The 20,857-nt window shown below is 36.4% G+C and overlaps 1 protein-coding gene and 1 long non-coding RNA gene across 5 annotated transcripts; both read right to left on the reverse strand.

The window, feature by feature from the left end:
- Positions 1–571: 571 nt before the first annotated feature.
- LOC127119972 (increased DNA methylation 1-like) lies at positions 572–4,523 on the reverse strand. Its single transcript, XM_051050355.1, has 2 exons — positions 4,366–4,523; positions 572–2,509 (listed from the first exon to the last, which is right to left on the reverse strand). The coding sequence occupies exon 2, from the start codon at positions 2,453–2,455 to the stop codon at positions 572–574; it is 1,884 nt and encodes a 627-aa protein (XP_050906312.1). The 5' UTR covers positions 2,456–2,509; positions 4,366–4,523.
- A 7,325-nt stretch (positions 4,524–11,848) lies between these two features.
- On the reverse strand, positions 11,849–14,356 carry LOC127119974 (uncharacterized). Of its 4 annotated transcripts, XR_007802942.1 has the most exons (9): positions 14,016–14,147; positions 13,756–13,913; positions 13,527–13,656; positions 13,287–13,403; positions 12,685–13,153; positions 12,427–12,547; positions 12,276–12,318; positions 12,133–12,190; positions 11,852–12,044 (listed from the first exon to the last, which is right to left on the reverse strand). It is a non-coding gene; the product is annotated as an uncharacterized LOC127119974 (long non-coding RNA). The 4 variants fall into 4 exon arrangements; XR_007802941.1 differs by having other exon boundaries at positions 11,849–12,037; positions 13,756–14,356; XR_007802943.1 differs by having other exon boundaries at positions 13,527–13,651; positions 13,756–14,356.
- Positions 14,357–20,857: the final 6,501 nt, after the last annotated feature.

Below are 20,857 nucleotides of genomic sequence, written 5' to 3' on the forward strand. Positions count from 1 at the left end.
ATTTTGTGAGTTAGAGAGATTGTGATTTGTGAGTTAGAGAGATTGTGAAATATTGGGGGTAAAAAACAGAGTATGTTTTTAAAAACTTGTAAGATTATTTTCTTCTCACTCATTTTAAATTTCTTGTAACCACTTTTGAAGTATACTGAATTAGAGACCTTTTCTCTTTTTAGAATAAATCTCTTTAATCGAATTGGATAAATAAACTCTTTGTGTACACGTCTTTAATAATAGTTATCCTTTTGTAAATTTATAAGACAATTTTTTTCAAAACTATAGCATTGGAAAACAAAAAACTAAATCAACTTATTCAAATTACTTAACACTATTCAAAATTTTTTAGGGTATAGATTTATAATTCAATTTATAAATGTTGTTATCGGTGGAATGATTACAAAAGAAAATTATGAATTATTATATATTTGAAAAATAAAATCTAACATAAATGTATTTAGAAACATATCATTAAAAAAAGTACACCATTAATAACATATTATAAGAAAGTTATACAATGTAAAACATTTATATATATTTAATATAACTAATAACAACAAATTCTATGCCATATAGGTTATTTGAGATATTTAAGGCACATGATAGTGTTCTGAAATTCTAAAAAAGTATGATCAATAAATCGACGCTTATCTTCGCCAGTTATCGTAACAAAACCAAATGATTTTGTCCAAGTGTTTATTGCTTCCTCAGAGGAATGCAAAATCAAGCTCTCAACTTCTAAGCGAGACAGTTGCTCCTCAAGCTCATTCATCAACATACGACACATTCCATGCCCTCGATATTTTTTCTTGGTTGCCACGAAGACAATCTCTGCAACCTTTTGACCATAAATCCTTATAGTTGCCACTGAAATCACCTCGCCTTTTTTCTCTAAAATCACATTACAGAAACCACGAAAGTTTAAGCGCCTTTGTTTTGAGCCTCTACTAAAAACTACATCTTTAATTAACTCTCTTCCTGATGAAGCATCAATAGTTGGGTCAAAACTCTCATACAATACACTAAGAGCCGCATTCAACTTACTTTCCTTTCGAATAAACTCATTAGAGGTAAAACCTTCATCATTATCTCCTTCATCATCATCTACAACAGTACTTATGTTTTTCACCAACGTCCAAGTTAGATTATCTGCAACCTTAATTGATTTCCCTAGCAACTTATTTAAGTTTAAAAATATGTTTCCACAAACTACACTGCAAAACCAATTTTTGTTTTTAGTATTTCTATCCATCTTCCATAATCCAATGCCTTCATAACTTACGCACCCAAAGTGATACTTTTGCTCACATTGAACACAAACAAGAATATTATTATCATTCTGAGCATTGCATTCTTGTTTGGATTTGGGTTGATGACATATTTTACAGCAACAACTTGGACAAAACCAGTCACCATCTGGAACTCGATCAAGATTTAAACAATAAATATGGAATGAAGATGGACATCGATCACAAAGAATTATGCTACCTCCAAGACCACAAATAGAACAAACACTGTCGTTCTCTTGTTTAACATTTTCTCCGAAAACAAAATGATCATTCTTTTGATCACGCAAACTCAGAGCATCCCTTTGACATTCTAACAATGACCTTCCATCATCCAACATGATACTTGTGGATGGTCTATGTCGTGTACAACTAGCATGAGCCTCAAATTTAGTGATAGGAAAAGTAATTTGACAACAATCGCAAACTATACCGTCAATAGATAAACTCCCTCTTTTAACAATATTGTTTCTACCACGACAAGAAACTTTAGTATTCGGAATCAAAACTTTATTATTTATCAACCAAGAAACAAGTGTATACCTTTTCCTTGTACTCATATTTAATACCTTCCCTTGTTTTCCATAACCCTCTGAAGTCTTCTCCATTACACTCATCTTTATTACCTTTCCTCTTCTACCATTATTACCCACTAAATCAGGAAATTTTGGTTCAGATTGACACCCATGTTTCTCATTTTCCTCTGATGTTGATGTTGTTGTCACAATAGGTTTTTTAACAGGACTGGAAATAGAGGCTCCATAATCCTTATTGAAATTCAATTCATCAGTTTCTTCAAAAGCTCTTGGTCTCTTTTTTGACGGTAATGTGGCTGAAGATATTAAATTTGTTGGGGATGCTTGTGGTGTAGTTGAAAGATTATTGACGGAATAACCTTCGTCTTTAATACAATTCTTGCAAGCTCTTCTAAGATTAAAATAGTGTTTACGATTTGTAGGAGAAGTATAACACATTTTCCATCTACACTTTTTGCTAATATACTGAACTTTCCAACCTAAAAAAAGAAGATGTTGTTTTGCTTTCAAAACCAAATCCTTTCTACGAAAGCTCTCCTTACGATCTCCTAATTTGGCTAAGCGGTACCATTGAATAAGAGCTTCTTGACAATACTCAGGTTTAATGTTAATCTCGGGCGGTGATGAGCGAGAAGCCATATAAGATACTCAAAGTACAAACTTTCTTTCGTTTCTGACAAAAGCTTATCTTATCTACACATAAACACGAGTGAATTGAGCCAGGGCACTAGAAGAAATTGTAAGAGATTTGAAGAGAATGAAGAGCTATGAGAACGAATAAAACAAAAGAAATGAGAGTAGTAAAAAGATCAAGACAAAACAATACAATAAAGAAAATGAGAAGATGTTTATCATCGAGATGTCAAAATGGACTAACCCATATGGACCGGCCCCTAAGCCAAAAAAATCATAGGGCTTGGGCCTAAATATTAGAGCCCATATTTTCAGGGCCTTTTTAGCTCAGTCCTAAAAAGCCTGCTGCTACCCATTAGGACTAACCTGTATGGGTTGTGGGTAGGCCATTAAACCCGCATAACTATACATTTAAAAAAATTATATTTATATTTATATCGTCTTACTCCAAAGTAATACATTGATTTTTCTCACCTCACTAAATTTTATCTCTATTCTATTCAATATTTCTCTTTTAAATCTTATACATTAATATAATCAAAATTATTTCTTTATATTCTATTAGTTTCTCTTATGTTAAATATTCGAGTATTATTTTAGGCTTAAACATGTTTTGCATTTAAAAATACATTATAGTATCTATAAAAGATAATATAGTACTTAAAAAATATATTATGTTTAAAATAATATAATTTTTAATTTTATTTATAATAAGTATTATGAAATTTTAATTTTTTATTAAAAAAACTCGTGTATGGCCGGTAGCCCGAAACCTATATAGGACCGGACTCAGATAATAATTTTCGAAATTATATTACAATAGGGCTTTTTTGCCTGAGTCCTAAAAAAGCCTAAGGCCCGCCAAACTGATCCGTTTAGGACTGGATAGTCCATTTTAACAACTCTAACTTTTTCATTTATAAAAAAATACTAAAAGGTATAATGAAGACGGCATCGGCGGTGATGACACCTTCTTTTATATTACATTATCTCGAATTTCAATTCAGAATTGGACTTAAGTCAAAATATTATAAACTCAGATTAAAAAAATGGGTATGAGAACTTTATGAAGTTCATTTTTCATAAAATATTATACACACTAAAATGCCTTGATTAATTATTTTTTTTAAATAAACATGCCAATCATTAAATATTGATTCAACTCCAACACACGGTCAAATTATTAAACTTTGAATGGGTGAAATACCTTTGAAATACATTGTAACGACAACCATTATTATTTATATATATATATATATATATATATATATATATATATATATATATATATATATATATATATATATATATATGACCTCGATTAATATCGGTCAAACCTTTAAACATTGAATTTTTATTTAGATCGATATAAATTTCAATTTTAATTATCTTAAGACTCTATTTATTTACCTTCACCTTTAAGAGGTGAACCTCTAACCATTCAACTATAAGACAAAAAATACAAAATATTTTAATACTTTGAGGTAGCCAAATAAAAAAAAATTACGACAATCATCTAACTGAAAACTTACGCGGTTATCGAGTCAAGAATACATAATATTTTTGATAATCAAACTAAATTCAAGACTTGGAGTAGTTCTCAATATTTTAAAGTTTGTTGAATGACAACCCAACGCAGATCTAGCATAATCAATAATAAAATGATTGAATAAACAGAATGATAATATAAAAAAATCTGGAATATCATTTACTAACACTGTTCCATTGAAGTAAGAATGAACTAAGAACCGTATAAAACTATCAGAGAAATTCAATAAAAAAATAATAATAATAATAATAAAGAGAGAGTAAGAGGCAAGCCTGCTATGTACTTTCAAAGAAAAACACAAAATAAAATCAAAATAATGGTTACAAAAGAACGAAAGAAAATATAATACAAAGTGATGAAATCATACCTCTTTAGATCTGATGTGAACGAACAAGATTTTGCAGTGCTTTCCTCTCCTTCTTTTCAACTTCTTCTTCTCTTGATTTAATTAAAACTCAATAATTGAAAAAAATCATGTTTTTCTCACCAATTCCCCCCTTTTCAGTCTCAAAATAGGGTATTTAAATATTAATCTAGGATGGATATTGAAGAAAAGAGAAAAGGCCCAAATGCATCAATTAAAACTGATTGACAATATTTTTCAAAAAAAATAATATATTTTTTTCTTTATAGTAATTATGTTTTGATTGGTTTAATGTAGTCAAAATTTATTGATATTTTCACAAAAACTTGCTGATGTGGAATTACAAAGATACAGATATTTGATAGACGTGTATCCTTGGATATAAATATTTAAATATATTTAAAAAAATATAATTAATTAAATTTGTTTATCTCTTTTAAAAACAATTTTTTTTAAAATTTAATATTTAAAAATAATAATAATAATAAATCACATTCATTTTATTTCTTCTTTTATCAAATAATTATACTAGATTCAACAAAATAATAATAGTTTCATATTCAACAAAATAATAATAATAATAATAATAATAATATTAATAATAATATTTTCATATTTAACATAAAAATAATTATTTTAGATTAAACAAAGTAATATTTAAGTAATTTTGTTATTTACTAATAGATACAGATAGCCTCGAATGCGGATACTATCAAATTCGTATTTGTGTCCATAAGAAAATGGATAATTGAATATTTATTTATTTTTTATCCATGAATACCCATTAAACTATTCAACTCGTGCTCGTAACGAGTTTTATCCGCAAATATTCATGAGTTCGATTTTTTTTATCATCCCTAAGAATTACTTGTATTTTTCAAATTTCATTAGTTATCTCACAAAGAATGAAGAGGTGTTTTAGTCCTTACCAAAAAAAAATACAAAACCCTATTTAGCCTTTTAAAAATCAAAGGACAACTTAGTTTTTATCTTATTTTTATTTTATTTTATTGATAAAAAAATAAAGAGGAAAAAATGAAAGAGAAAAGAAAAAATATAATTATTTAGTAAAAGGTTTTATTTATAAAGAAAACAAAACTAAAAGTAAAAGAATATACTAATATGTGTATTTATAAAATAATGTAAACATCTTTATTATAATCAACAAAATATTACAAACCTTATAATATTAAAAAAAGATTACTAAAAAATACTTTCTAGAAAACAATTTTTAAGTTAAATAAATTAATTATAAATTTAATTAGAATAAAAGAAAATACATGAATTTTTTGTATCTTGTTCATTCGTGGAATCATAATTAGTAAATAAAATATAGGAATTTTATGTATTTTGTTCATTCGTGGAACTAGAATTGGTGTCTATCGATGGAAAAGAATCATGAATCAGTGGTGTTAATCTCCAATGCGGTTACGCGTGGTGGACCTAAAAGGTTAGCACTTCAAAGTCTAAGTTAGTTCAGAATCTAAGATGAGTATAGTAAGAGTTGAGATCAAAAAAGTGTACCTTGAATCTCATGTGTGCTAACTTTATAGATTGGATTATTCTAATAGGGCTTGCATCATATTGGACCTTTTTCTTTGGGCATTTGGCCGGTCCAAAACAGTTGCCCCTGAGGTTTTACGGGTGGAACCAACCAGGGAAGTCTTTGGAGTCACAAACGACCTCAAATAACAGTGTCTGGCCTTGGGGAGTACTGGAAACATTTGGACCAGTTGCAAAATTAGTGAGAAACAAGCGCATTAAATGTTTTCCCATCATTTAGACATTTTGTCGATTTTTCTCTACCTGTGGCCTAAGTTGATCAACTTAGAGTATGAAGTTACCCCTAGTATACTTGAGTTCACTTGAGTTTGTTTATGTCCCCTAGGAGAAATCTAGTTGTCAATCTTACAACTTGCCACTCCAGTTGATCTGGTTTGTTGATTGTCTTCGCCTATATATAAGAGTTTTCGAGTTTTAAGAGAATTTTTCTCTACCTTTGAGATTAAGTTTCTACTTTTGAGAATATTCCCTTGTTCTTCTTCAAGAGTATTTCCCAAACTGATTTCAATTCTGTGAACAAAGCTTCCATCCTCCCACCCGAACTTCACTTTCCTCGTTAGATTTTGCTTTTATCAAGTACCCTCTGGTGGATCCGAAGAAAAGGATGTGCAACACCTTTGAAGGGTTTTTGTCCCTTTTTACGAGTGTTATTCATCGGGATAACCCTGTTACTACCTCTGTCTGATTTGAGGTGGTAGTGTTGAAATATCGGAAGGTTTCCCTCTTCCAGATCCAGTCGAGCTCTTGAGCTTACTGTCGCAACCTACCTGCGAAAAAAAAACAACGGGGGAAAAAGAAAAGACAGAAGAGTCGCCACCGTGCGTTATTTATCCCAAAGGAGGGAAAGGAAACGCTCAAAGTAAACCTGGAAAAAGGAAAGGAAAAGACAAGGTCTCGCAACCAAATCTTGGGTTCGGGAGTCGATTATGCGAAGGGAAGGTATTAGCACCCCTACGCATCCGTAGTACTCTACGGGATCCACTTTTGTAGTTCTTGTCTAAAGGGTGTGTGTTTATCTAATGTACTATTTACTAAAAAAAGGGGGTCAAAAGGAAATGGCTCGCACGGATGTCGCATCCACTGCATACGTATCCCATCTGAATATGAGAATCAGAGTCTTCGTAGCTCGGCTACCTATGGGCTAAAGAGGAGTGTGCTCGCTAAGACATCGCGTCTTATGCCTACGTATCTCATCTGGAATGAGAATCAGAGCAAGCCGTAGTTTGGCTAACTACGGGTTAAGTTTTGGGATGAACGACGTTACTACGCAATCTACCGGATGCTCGACCTTTGGAAACTTACTCGCCTGTAGTAGAAGGAGTAAACGTGTTCTTAGGAGAAGAAAAATCAATGAGTTTGTTTGTGTTTTAGGAATGCTCATGCAAAAGGGGTAATGAGTATAAGACCTCATAGCTCTTAACCCTGGACAGGGTGAGCTCAGGACAAAAAGTGGGGGTTCAGAAAGGTGGAACCCTCTCCACTGATTGACCGGACAAAAGATCTGGGGTTTTTGTTCTGAAGCATCGACACGTAGTGTGATCTTAAAGAACGACGCACTGAATAACGGGGGATTGACTATTGATCCCTTTTATCCGTCAATTGCCTCCTCATGGAGGTCTTTAGGCAAAAAGTAGTAAAATACGAGAAAGATAAAGGGGGTTAAGAGATCTACCACACGGATAAAGATCCGAAGCAACAACAAATAAAGAGATAAGAAACCCAGAGATCTCTCAAGCTAGCACCATCAAAGAAAGCGAGTCAGTACAGGTAATCGGAATAAACCTCCAAGTGGTATCCCACAAATAAAGTGGAACACCAGGCAAGCCATCTCTGCAAGAGTCATATGAGCCCTCACAAAACAAAACTCAACAAACAGGTTAGAGAAATAAGATAGGGTAATCAAGAGTTGCCCCTAAATCAAAATGTAACCACATGAGTCATGCCATTAAAATTCACAAAAAGCTCACAAAAAGCAACCAAGGGTAGGAGGCCTAAACCTCTCGTCAAACAAATGCATTAAAAGGGTATCAAAATTTTCAGGTTGAAAGTATAAAGTAGTGGAAATAGGGCATACCTGATTGGGGAGGATCGATTGAAATTGAATGGCACGGTTGGGTTTGCAAAGCACTCTTAGGATTTATATGAGAGGGAATTGGTTCTTTGAAGATGAGTTCCCTTCAATCTCTAGAGGTTGCTCTGAACTCTGTTAGCTCTTCTCTCACTATCTTTTTCCCAGCCAGGGTAATAGGAATAGAATGGTCTTTTGTTTCACTGAAACTCTGAATTTATAACCTGATTTTTGTGGACCTGTGGGCTCAAAAGAGAGAGGTCCAAGTCCAAGATTTTTCTTTTATTTATTTATTTATTTATTTATTTATTTTTCGTTTTTTTTCATAACACGTGGGTTTCGCCTAGCGAGCATGACAGTTCAAGAAATTCCTCTGAGCGTAGGTGATTCTGGTGGCTTTTCTTGGGACTTGCTAGGCGACCCATTATGCTCGCCTAGCGAGCATGACAGCTCATGAACAAACTTTTGCTCCTTCAAGATTAACGTTTTGACTGATGAATAAACCCCATTTGAACATGTTGGAAGTATCTCAAGCCATTCCCTTGTGTTGACTGATCATCTAAATAGAACCCACAAAGTGTCCTGGATGATGTTCAAGCTTCTTTGAGCTAATCCCGATTGACATGATGAAATGCAATGTATCTAATTCTTATTGATAATGATGAAATGCAATGTGAAATGTTAAATGACCTAAAAATGAATGCATGAATGAGGAGGGCAAATTTTGGGGTGTTACAGCTGCCCCTATTCAGTCATCAGCTAACCCGAGCAGGATGAAAGCGAACAACTTATCAGACAAACAGGGTGAGCTGTGATTGAATATCAAAGACAGACCGAAAATTTGCCCTCTGAGAACACCACAAAAATGCTGAAATACACCGTGTTGTTTATTTCTCTTCCGATCCTCTGGCTGAATCTGAATCAGTCTTCTGACTTAATCTGGAGTTTCGATCCTCTGGCTGAATCTATACTCAATTTAGTCCTCTAGTTGGATGTTAATTTTGATCCTCGGGCTGGATACGATTTTGATCCTCGGGCTGGATATGATTTCAATCTTCTGGCTAGATCTACTTCGATCTTCTGGCTAGATCTTCTTTGCTTCGATTCTCTGGCTGAATCTCTTTGATTCTCTGGCTGAATCTGCTCATTTCGATTCTCTAGCTGAATCTATTTTCGTTGATTCTCTGGATGAATCTCTTTGATTCTCTGGCTGAATCTATTTCGATCTTCTGGCTAGATCTACTTCGATCTTCTGGCTAGATCTTCTTCGATTCGATTCTCTGGCTGAATCTATTCTCGGTCTTCGGGCTAGACCTGACTTCGATCTTCTGGCTAGATCTTCTTCGGTTCGATTCTCTGGCTGAATCTAATCTCTTTGATTCTCTGGCTGAATCTATTTTCGGTCTTCGGGATAGACCTTCTTCGATCTTCTGGCTAGATCTGGATCGTTTTGATGATAAATTCCCGTCGTCAGGATCTCGCATCTGAGGCATGCGCTGGTTGACCCTCTTTCGAAACCTACACCCAATCTTCATGTTAGATATGCAGCTTCGAGAATATTCCACTTTTTTGGGCTTCGTACATATTCTTCAGGCTAGAACATGTTGTAACGACCCTTCAATTAGACTTTTGTTTTTAAATTGCGATCCGCGGGCTGGATCCTCTTGTAGATTGATTTTCTGTTGAACTGTCAATCTACTCCTCTAGCTAGCTTGCTGGGGAATAACGCTTGTAGGCGACTCTCTGGCTGAATCTTCAAATTGAACCTTAGGCTGGCTCTTTGGAAAACGATTCTCAGGCTGAATCTTCGAAATGACCCTCATGCTGGATCATACACACTTGATTCTCTGGTTGAATCTCATGACTTTGCTTGTAAAGTAGTTCTTTAGTCCGCTTTGAAGAACCTGTTTATATGCTTATGTGTATGCTTGATATGTATACAAATGCAAATGCTATGCATGGTGCAAAAAGAAATCTGCTTGGGGAAGCAAACTCCGGTAGGGAACGGATCGCTGTATCAATCCTTGAATGCTCTGTGGGGAATGATCCGTCTGCCGGGACCGGGGAGCCACCGAAAATAAATCGGCTTTTTTTAAAAAGTTGACCTTGCTGGGGGAGTATCAACTATGAGAACTTTGCTTGGCGAGGCTCTGTGAGGAGAGTCTGTGGGGAAAACACTTCCTGGGGAAATGTCGTAGGAATCGACCCTTGCTAGGGATATGAACTTGCTAATCGTCCTCAGGCCGAGTGTCATACCCCGATTTTGACCCTGAATTTCTTTTTCATTTTTTCATTTGGCACTTGGCTTAAAGTTCATTTGCATCTAAGATCCATGATACCTGCAAATGCGAAATGCAGTAAACGACGGACAATCTATTTCACTCAGTTATTACTATCAATTGATATTTGAGTGAACTTAGATTATCTAGTTTTATATCGTCATGGTTGATTGGACCCTTAATTCTTAAGTGAGGACGGAGATTTTGAGCTAAATCTTTAAGAGAACGCGGGAGCGGAGTTAAGGAATCCCTTAGATTAAATATAAGTTTATTATCATTAAATACGACAACCTCGTATAGCCTATTATTTCTCATAAGTGGTTTTATTGTGTACTTCTTAGCATTTATAACTAAATGTTTTAAATATCATTATACCATCGAATTTAGAGAAGTTGTGGAAATAGACTGATTTAACCAATTTGTTTTGTCTAAAACTACTAAACATTCTATAAAGTCAGACAACATCTTATTACTCCTTTCATGGATACCGTTATGAGTTATGTAACTTTCACTGAAATATGTCTCAATCATATTATAACATATATCATTACCGGATCTTACTAATAAGAATCCAATAGCGTAAGGGACATGTACTTACGTGTAAGGGTTTTGTTTTTCCTTAATCATAATAGTTTTGGTATTAGCAACAATGAAATGTTGCCTTAGTTTATCACCTATTTTGAGTGTTGTTATAAATTTACTATAAATACGCTTCTTTTTAGATGCTCGTATTTTTCGCGGTTCTCTATGTTCAATAACAACATTGCTGTTTAAGCTATCAAATATATATTTTCCCACCTCTTCATAGGACAATAAAGGTGATTCGCAAGGTCTTTGATCAGAAAGATATATTCTTATAATGATAGTTTTTATTTCAATCGATCCGTATATCTCACTTTTATTTAATATAAGTTTATATAATTGGTCAAATATAGGTAAATCATTCCAATCTTCTCTAAAGGTTATATCACTATCTTTAAACAATATAACATAACTAACTGTGAACTTACCATATTCAGACTTAGTATTATTATATGCATATTTTATTAGTAGTAACATAACAGACAATATTATCATTAAAATATCATTACACCTTAATTCAATTTTATATTCTATATGGGAAATTAACAGACCTTCATACGCTTCCTTGTAAGATTCATTTTTGATGTTTAGTAACAAGCTGGACCATGATTTTTCGAATAATTCCTTAGTTATATTATTATTCATATTCATATTTTTATATTTATTCTTTTAATCATAAGTGTAAACTATATTTTCCAGGATAATCCTTTAATAATTGAATGAAGTTTCTATAAATTTTATTATAGTCTTTGTTAAATCCATTTTCATCTTTATATGTATGATATAAATAGTACGCATATGACTTATAGATTATTTCTATTTTTTTTATTCCATTTTTCCCTATCAGTTTTAGATAAATTATCAGGTATTAAAGATATTAACCTCTGTTTTAAATCCTTGAGTGGAATAGGTTCTTCTAAACTATATAGATTCATATCTAGATTCATACAAATAAATTCGTTAATACTATATAGTTGATTATGTTCTATAAAATATTTTTATATATTTTACTGAGACCATGAAAGCTATATATATTGCTTATAAAGTTATCGCGAACTGTGTAGACTGGAGCTCCCATAAAATACATTTCTTTTATCATATACATGGCAATGCAAGCATCTTTCTGATGAATGAATTTAACAAAGGTTTCTGCAATGCTGAACATAACCATCCTATACGCTACCTGCAATCTTCAGCAGTCCATAATTCAGTTACAAAAGCCATAGCAGAAACTGAAATGTTCATAACAGAAAAACAAGAAATTTATAACCGTAATACCTCGCTAATCACGACGGGAACTTCTTCATCCTCACTAGCTCTTGGAAGCACCCGACAACTGAAACAAAAAAACCAATAGAAATAACAAATTTTGATGACAACTTTTAAACCTCAAATCTTCATAACCAAAGCTGCAATGATACCTTGCCACGAGACCAACGGTTCAGAACTGTTGCAACTTGCTTTCTGCAATGAAAAAAAATCCATTACATGACATTCCTAAGATACATGGCATAAATTCCACTTAGCATCACATGACACAACTCAGTCCTGATAGCATAACAGGCCACGTACCTAACAAGGAAGACACCACCATTTTGTGTGTTAACATGATCATAGGAGCAAGCTCACAAACAATCCACTTGCATTTAAATATAACAGCCCAAATGCATTAATACACTAGTAGCAGCAGCAGCTACAAATGTGGCAAGAGCAAGCCAAGTTATGCTGGCTTCAAAGGTTGAGGAAAGGAAATACTTTGTGGAAGTTGTGAGTCTTTTAGATAAGCAAGTACAAAAAATAAAGTTAATGACAAATGTAATAAATTGGAACCTGTGAATCTAGTCTCTCAAGTTTGATACTTGTCAACAAGCTTTCTTCTAATATTCCCCGGCCAGCTCTGTTACTAATTGGTCTTAAGTGGCATCCACAACACCTTCAGTTCCTAAATTCATGTCTGACGGTTCGGGGTCCAGCATTGATAGTGTTCTAGCAGTTGTTTTCATATTCCTCATAGCGATTAAAGCTCAGAAAGGCGGAAGGCTCAGAAAGGCGGAAGGCTCGGCGTCCCGGCATTATCAATCCAACTGCAAGGACTACTTATATAGCAGCAGTAATCCTTCAATAAAACCAGCCAAGCGTATTGATAATGGTTTCACCGCACGTAATCATAGCAGTCGCCATGTTAACAAAGACTACTCTGAACCTTCAATCAGAAGTAATTCTTGGAGATGCCGTTGCAATCCACAACACATAAAATTGAACCGAGAAACCCTTGGAATCAATCACCAAACCGATCATCCTGCAATAACAGTTCATTTTCGAACCACCAAACACGTCAAATCCTAGAATATGAAAAGGAAGAAAACAGCACGGCAATGACAACAAAAGACCAGTCAAGCGAAACACATTGAAATCGAGCAATGGAGATGTACCTGAAAATATCCCAAAACAGTGCTTTAGTCCTCGGTCTTGTTGTGTACCAGCTCTTCTTTCTCTTAATTCTAGTCCTTTCATGTGGGAAGCGGGGAGCAACTCATGTGATGTTGGCTCTGCAGAAAGACCAATTGGTACACAAAATTATACCAAAGCCATAAGTTTTTTTGAGTAGTTAAAACAAGCTGAGTCCAGGCTAATGCCAGCTTGACGCAACATAACAGGAGATACAGTCATACCTGTGAATTTTTGATGACTGATAGAAGTCATCATCAGGAAATCACGATGCTTCCACTGAAGAAATTTCAACCCAAAATCACTATCCAGAACCCCTGTGATAATTGGAGCTTCTATTTTCACCAATCTTCACTGCAGTAAAACCAAGTAATTAGCAAGGCAGTAAAATTTCAAAATACCCAAAACGGAATTAAAACAAAAGAGAGCGAGAAAAGCGAAGGTTCACATTACCGTTTTCATGTCGAGCGCCAAATAAGGCAGACCAAAGTCTGAGCGCCTTAAAGCAATACAGAAGATGCCCTTTTGGATTTCCTGGAGACAGCTCAAAAAACCCTAAGTTGTTGATATAAAAGGAGGGAAGCGGAGGCGGACCAAGGGGACGAAAAACCCTAATTCGAAAACGGCGAAAAAAAAAACTTAGATGGAAACGGCGAAGGAGAAGAACTTCAAAGAGAAAGCTTTGAGGTAAAGGAAGCAGATCCGAGCCTCACCGTCACTACCGAACCACTGCCGAAGGTGAGCCTTTTTATTTGATTCTCTTTAAAACCATGGTTTTGCGTTTAGAGTGAGATTGGGAGTAGTATCGCGAGGTTAGTATGAGCGCTGGAGAGTGACGAGAGTGAGGGAGAGGGTTGCGAAATTTTTGAGAGTGACGAGAGTGAGGGAGAGGGTTGCGTGAAGGCGATGAATGAATTGCTGGGTTCCGTTACCGTTTTCTCTCGTATTCCGTTTCATTTTATTTCTTTCTTAAAGAATAAGCATTTAAAACAAACTACTCCCTGCAACCTTGCAGATAGGGGCCGGTACCCCTGTCCATTGCAAAAGCCTATTGTTCTTTTTCGCTTTTGATTGGAAATTTAGAATTTTTCTTAATTATATAGTAGGTTAATTAGGAATATTAGATAATTAGTTTAGAATATCAGATTTTTTTAGGATCATAATTAGGAGTTAATTATGTTAATGTTTTAGAATATTAAGAAATATTAAAAAATATTATTGAGAATGTTATAGATAATTGGGAGTTAATCGGATTAATTAGGATCTTTAATTTTGATTAGCTTAATTAGGTTTAATTAGAAATATTAAAATTAACTAGACTAGGATTTTAGAAATAATCAGATTTATTTCGGGATGTAGAATATTAAAATGAGTTTATGATTTAATTGATTTTCATGAAATAGAAGTTTAATTCAATATCAACCATAATTATGTATTGACGGTTTTACCCCTAAACTTTATAATAGGTTAGTTACTTATATCTTTATAATTTCTTAACATAACTTACAAAAATCTTTTCTTAAACAAACTCGAAAGAAAAGGACCGCTGGAATCTAGCATTCCAGTGTAACCCTTGAACAATTGAGCCCAAAAGCACATGTCTTGTTCTTATTGAATTTTCATTTTCCGTTAAACCATTTTAATTCCGACTTCAAATAATTTTTGTAATCAAGTCAAACTGTCTCAAATCATTTATGCGAATCCAATCTCGATCACATATTGAGAGATATTTCTAAAAATCAAACACAATATCCAAACCTTTTTCTGAATATACTCGAAAATAAAGGCCGTTGGGATCAAACATTCTGGCGTAACCCTTTGAATAGTTGATTCTTATCAAGTGTTCGTTTTCCGTTAAATAATTTTCTTAAATAATTCAAATGAAAAAGGACCATTGGAATCTAGCATTCTAGTGGAACCCCGAGTGATTGATCCCAAGGCTTATGTCTTGTTCTCATCAAATATTCGTCTTTCACAAAAAATACTACCTTAACACTTTTTCAATAAAGATGGAAATGGAACATGGTGTATACCGTGCACTCCTGAGATTAAGATTCGAGATGTATGCCTCGCCTATCTTAGCTCTCGCCATCGCCTAAAATTGTCAATGTGGTTTCTTCAAACCATTTCTCAATCAAACCTAAAAATACTTAATCTCTAGCAAACACTTTTGCCAATAAAGATGGAAATGGAACATGGTGTATACCATGCACTCCTGAGACTAGGATTCGAGATGTATATCTCGCTTATCCAAGTTCTCGCCATCACTCAAAATACATCCAACCGAGCAAACTCTTTTCTCGCCGCCGTGCGGTTAATCAAAAACATTTTTCAAAATGAAAGATATATTGTCTTAAGTGATACAAAACAATGTTTCGGCCACGATTGTTGAGTAGAGATAAATGACGCTTTTCCGAATGTAGATTTATAAATCCGTTCGATGTGTGGTATGCGTCCACTCCTCATCTGTTTTGGGTAAAACAATGTTTTCGTCGATTAATACAATATAGCTTTCGCTAAAATCGACCAACAAACAAACATTTTTCTACCCAGAACTACGTAAGCCTTGATTTCTCTTTTGAGATACGTAGGAGCAGGATTTATAAATCTTGTCAGGCCCACTAATAAAAAACTTAGGTTTAGTCCTTCGTTAAAAATCCAAAAACATTTTTTCTCTCTTCTATTTATTCTCTCCCTCATTATAACTTAAGAAGACTAACATAAGCTAACATTCAAAACGAAACTAACTAAACGGTTCCCGTTGAGTACAACGGACATGAGGGGTGCTAATACCTTCCCCTTGCATAACCGACTCCCGAACCCTGATATTGGTTGCGATGACCATATCTTATCCTTTCTTTTGTCTTGGGTTTTATCGATATTTCCCCTTTCCTTTTTAGGAATAAATAAAGTTCGGTGGCGACTCTGTTCAGTCCATCATTGCGAGCGTACGATCGCGCTTCGCTTTGAAGTCGTATCCCCATTTTTTCGAGGTGCGACACCGAGGATCAAAACAAATCTGTTAAAAAATATCTGCTGGGGAATGAGATGAATACTAGGGACACCACCCTCTTGTTTGTTGGGTATGCAACTACTCCGCTGTTGCTGGGGATACAAGGTGCAACTCTACTGGGGGACACGCTCTGCTGAGGGGAGACTTTGTCAACCGCTCGGGGATGAGGATTCATGACTTGGCATCCGGTTCCTGTGACCTGCAAACACGCACGTATGTCCCGGGGGAATTACTCGGTTTGAATTCACCGTCCGGGATTAAGCACATTCAAAGCCACCATTATATTCATATGCAATATGTTTCATCAAGAATTCAGACATCTTTTGAAAACAAACTGATAAATGAAAAATAAAGCGGCTCTTTAACTGAATTATTTGGCTTTTATTGGTTGAAAAATTTGTGCCAGGAATAGGCGAGGACATCAGGAAGCTGATCCCTGAAAAGAGGCGATCGCTGTAATTTGAACAAAAGAAACTATCTTAATGGCAATGTGGATACGGGTCCCACTGAGTTTCGACTTTACTATGGCTCGTATGACCTCAAGACGCTCTGCTCATCTTGCTTTCTTAAGTGGATGATTAGTCGATCCTTAACCTTCGAAGATTGCCGGATTGAATGAAACGGTGATATAACACGGATGAACTCAGATTGCAGTCATTCACTTATTCCCTCTTTTGCGTGGACCGCCCTTTCGGGTTTTCGACTCACCGGGTGTACATTTTTTTTTTTATATCCCTAATTTTTGCCCGAACCTCTTTATTTTGTTTTTTTGGTTCGTCGGGACACCCTTTTTTGCATGGACTCTTCTTTTTATTGTCCAGCGAGTCTATTTTATGCGAAGTATTTTTTAACTGCGTCTGAGTTAATAGGGGATGGGAAGTCTTCGCCATCCATGGTTGTTAGAATCAAAGCTCCGCCAGAGAAAACTCTTTTAACCACATATGGACCCTCATAGTTCGGTGTCCATTTGCCCCTGGGATCTGTGTTGGGAGGAAGAATTCTTTTGAGTACCAATTCACCGACTTGACACTCCCGAGGGCGTACTTTTTGATCAAATGCTCTCTTCATCTGTCTCTGATATAGTTGGCCATGACATATAGCTGCTAGTCTCTTTTCCTCAACTACATCCAGGGTTTTAATCCATAGGTTGATGGCTTCCTCAAGTCCTAGGATACAAGCTTCGTATTCGGCTTCATTGTTGGTGCAGGGGAAAGTTATTCTGGCACAAAATGGCATATGAACCCCCTCCAGTGTGATCAACACTGCACCAACTCCGCGACCATTGACGTTGACCGCCCCATCAAACATCATAATCCATTTGGATTCAGGGTCAGGCCCCTCCTCCGGGATTGGTTCCTCACAATCTTTCGATTTGAGAAACATGATGTCCTCATCAGGAAAGTCGAACCTCATAGGTTGGTAATCATCAATCGGTTGTTCTGCAAGATAGTCTGACAAGACACTTCCTTTGATGGTCTTCTGCAAAGTGTATTGGATGTCATACTCTATCAGTATCATTTGCCACCTAGCAACCCTTCCGGTAAGCGCTGGCTTTTCAAAAATATACTTGACTAGATCCATTTTTGATATCAATAGAGTCGTGTGAGTCAACATATACTGTCTCAGTCGGCGAGCAGCCCATGCCAAAGCGCAACAAGTTTTCTCGAGCAGTGAGTATCTTTGTTCACAGTCGGTAAACTTTTCGCTAAGGTAGTATATTGCATGCTCTTTTCGACCTGACTCGTCATGCTGACCGATCACACAACCCATTGACCTTTCTAACACAGTTAAGTACATGATCAACGGTCTTCCCTCTACTGGAGGCATTAGAATCGGAGGCTCCTGTAAATACTCTTTTATCCTTTCAAAAAGTTTCTGACAATCATCATTCCAACTGACCTCTTGCTCTTTTCTCAGCATTTTGAACAATGGCTCGCATGTGGCTGTAAGATTAGATATGAACCTTGAAATGTAGTTCAATATGCCCAGGAAGCCACGAACCTCTCTTTCTGTCGTCTTCGGTACCAATGTTGATAGTCTCAATCACCTCTTGATAAGGTGTAATAGCTCGGTCCTCCTGTTTCAACAACCTGGCTAACTCTTCAGGCAATTCACAATCTTCCTCAACCCCTTCTTCGGCTTGATAGATAGGATTGTCGAAGTCATACTTGGCCATAGCAGTGTCGTTAGCAGTGAGATCCGGGTGATCATCTCTGCATGATGGAGGCTCATGCTTTACCTTAGAACGGGATTTTTTTGGAAATAAAACGGAAAAGAAACATTGCCATTTTTATCGTAAAAGTAAAAAATAATTGAAAGAAAGAGAACACAAAATTGTTTGCAAAAGCTGTCCTTTATTGATGATGAAAATAATTGCGAAATGCAACTAAATGGATGGCCCTACAAATGAGTTATTACACCTTGGGCAAAGTGTAAGACTTTATTATGCATGTAATAAATGGAAAATAATAAAAATTACTCTTTCAGTAGAGTAACCCGGATGACTTTTTCGGACGACCAATTGTTGAGCTTTTCTCTCGGGACACACGGGCGAATCCAGCTATCTAAGTCACAGTCGCTGTCAGCCTTATCTTCATCTGCAGCATTGACGATGTGGGGAGAAACCAAACCTCCGCTGGATAAAGTACCGACTTCATTCTTCTGAGACCCCGGAGTATACCCCAATCCAAACTTGTCTTCTTTGATGATTGGCTCCACAAATTTTCCCCAACCTTGGGCATTACCAGTTTTAACCACTTCGACAGCTTGCTTGTATGAAGAGATAGAAGTCTCGACCTCCTCGGACTTAGGTGAAAAGACAGCTTCGGGCGTGACCTCACTGATGTTTATGGCTTCGAAGCCCTGACACAGCATCTCATGCATCTCGCCATCCATCTCCACATACTTAAATGTAGACAGGTGGCTAACAAAAATATCATCTTCACCACAGACAGTGACGACCTGACCTTCTAGTTCATACTTGAGCTTCTGGTGGAGGGTAGAAGTAACAGCACCGGCAGCATGAATCCAGGGCCGACCTAGCAGACAGCTATAGGCAGGCTGGATATCCATCACATAAAAGGTGCTCTTGAACACCTGCGGTCCCATCTTAACCGGCAACTCAACTTCGCCAAAAATAGCTCTCTTAGAGCCATCAAAAGCCCTCACAACTAAGTTACTTGGCCTCAGGATGATGCCATCGCAATCCAACTTCATTAAGGCTTTCTTTGGAAGAACATTCAGAGAAGAGCCTGTATCAACCAAAACATGGGAAAGCACCACCCCTTTGCATTCCATTGTGATATGCAAGGCTTTGTTGTGGTTCCTTCCCTCAGATGTCAGGTCATAGTCGGTGAAACCTAGCCCATGGCTAGCGTTTACATTTGAAACTACCGACTCCAGCTGGTTAACAGTTATCTCTGGTGGAACATAGGCCATATTCAGTACTTTCAACAAGGCTGCTCTGTGCGCCTCAGAGCACATCAATAATGAGAGAATGGAGATCTTTGAGGGTGTCTGGTTTAGCTGGTCGACTACCTTGTAGTCACTTTTCTTGATAATCCTCATAAACGCATCCACTTCCTTCTCGAACGCGGTCTTAGGAGGAGCTTCCTCAGTAGTAACCTCTTCGGTGGCTACCTGTTTTCCTTTAGCCTTGGCAGCTGCCTCAGCTTCAGTATTCGTACGCAATGTTGATGGTGCAAATAGGCGTCCACTGCGGGTGAAGCCACCAACTCCTCCAACATTGTCTACATCGGAGCTACCAATGTCAAAGTCTTCTTCATTAACTTTCTGCCTCTGGAAATAGATATCAGCCCCATAGTGCCACGGGATAGCACTGTCTTTCTCATACGGAATAGGTCCTGGTACCGTGATGGTGACCGGACTAACCAAAACCGGTTGAGGGCTGTCAAAGTGAAATGTAACCGGTGCTGGACTTTCGATGTTCACCGTTGCTGGTTCTGTACTTTCTGGGAAATATATTGTTGTCGGAGCGGGTCTCTCGGGAACATTTATTTCTTCAGGAGTGAAATAAATCGTCACTATCGACACATCATTCTTCACTGGACGGGTCTGATCGAACTGAAGACAACCTTCATCTATCAGTTGCTGAATACCCCTTCTCAGACTGTCACATCCGTTCTCGGCAGCTTGACAATTTCTGCACTCTCACCCACAGCCCGGGAAAATCTGTCCTTTCAAAAGTCGGTCTTTGACTACCGATAGCGAAGTCTTCACTTTATTCAGATCAGAAACCAAATTCTAAGTTTCCCCATTATCAACAGCATTAATCCTCTGCCCGCCGTGGGCTGGCATCGGGTTTTGGATAACATTAGGCACCGGAGAAAAATTGATAGCCTTGGCATCTCTTAAATCTTGCACCTTTAGCTGGAGAGCCTTGCAATTATTTGTAGTATGGCCAGGTGCGTTGGAGTGAAAAGCACATCTGGCGTTGACATCATAACCTCTACGCAAATTATTGGGATCGATTGGTGGGGCCAGAGTTCTCAACGTAACCAGATTCATGTCAATCAGCCTGGG

The sequence above is a fragment of the Lathyrus oleraceus genome, chromosome 2, assembly GCF_024323335.1.
Source record: "Lathyrus oleraceus cultivar Zhongwan6 chromosome 2, CAAS_Psat_ZW6_1.0, whole genome shotgun sequence".
NCBI lineage: Eukaryota > Viridiplantae > Streptophyta > Magnoliopsida > Fabales > Fabaceae > Lathyrus > Lathyrus oleraceus.

Excerpts from the sequence above, each read along its gene's own strand:
- LOC127119972 (XM_051050355.1), bottom strand. The coding sequence starts at position 2,455 with ATGGCTTCTCGCTCATCACCGCCCGAGATTAACATTAAACCTGAGTAT.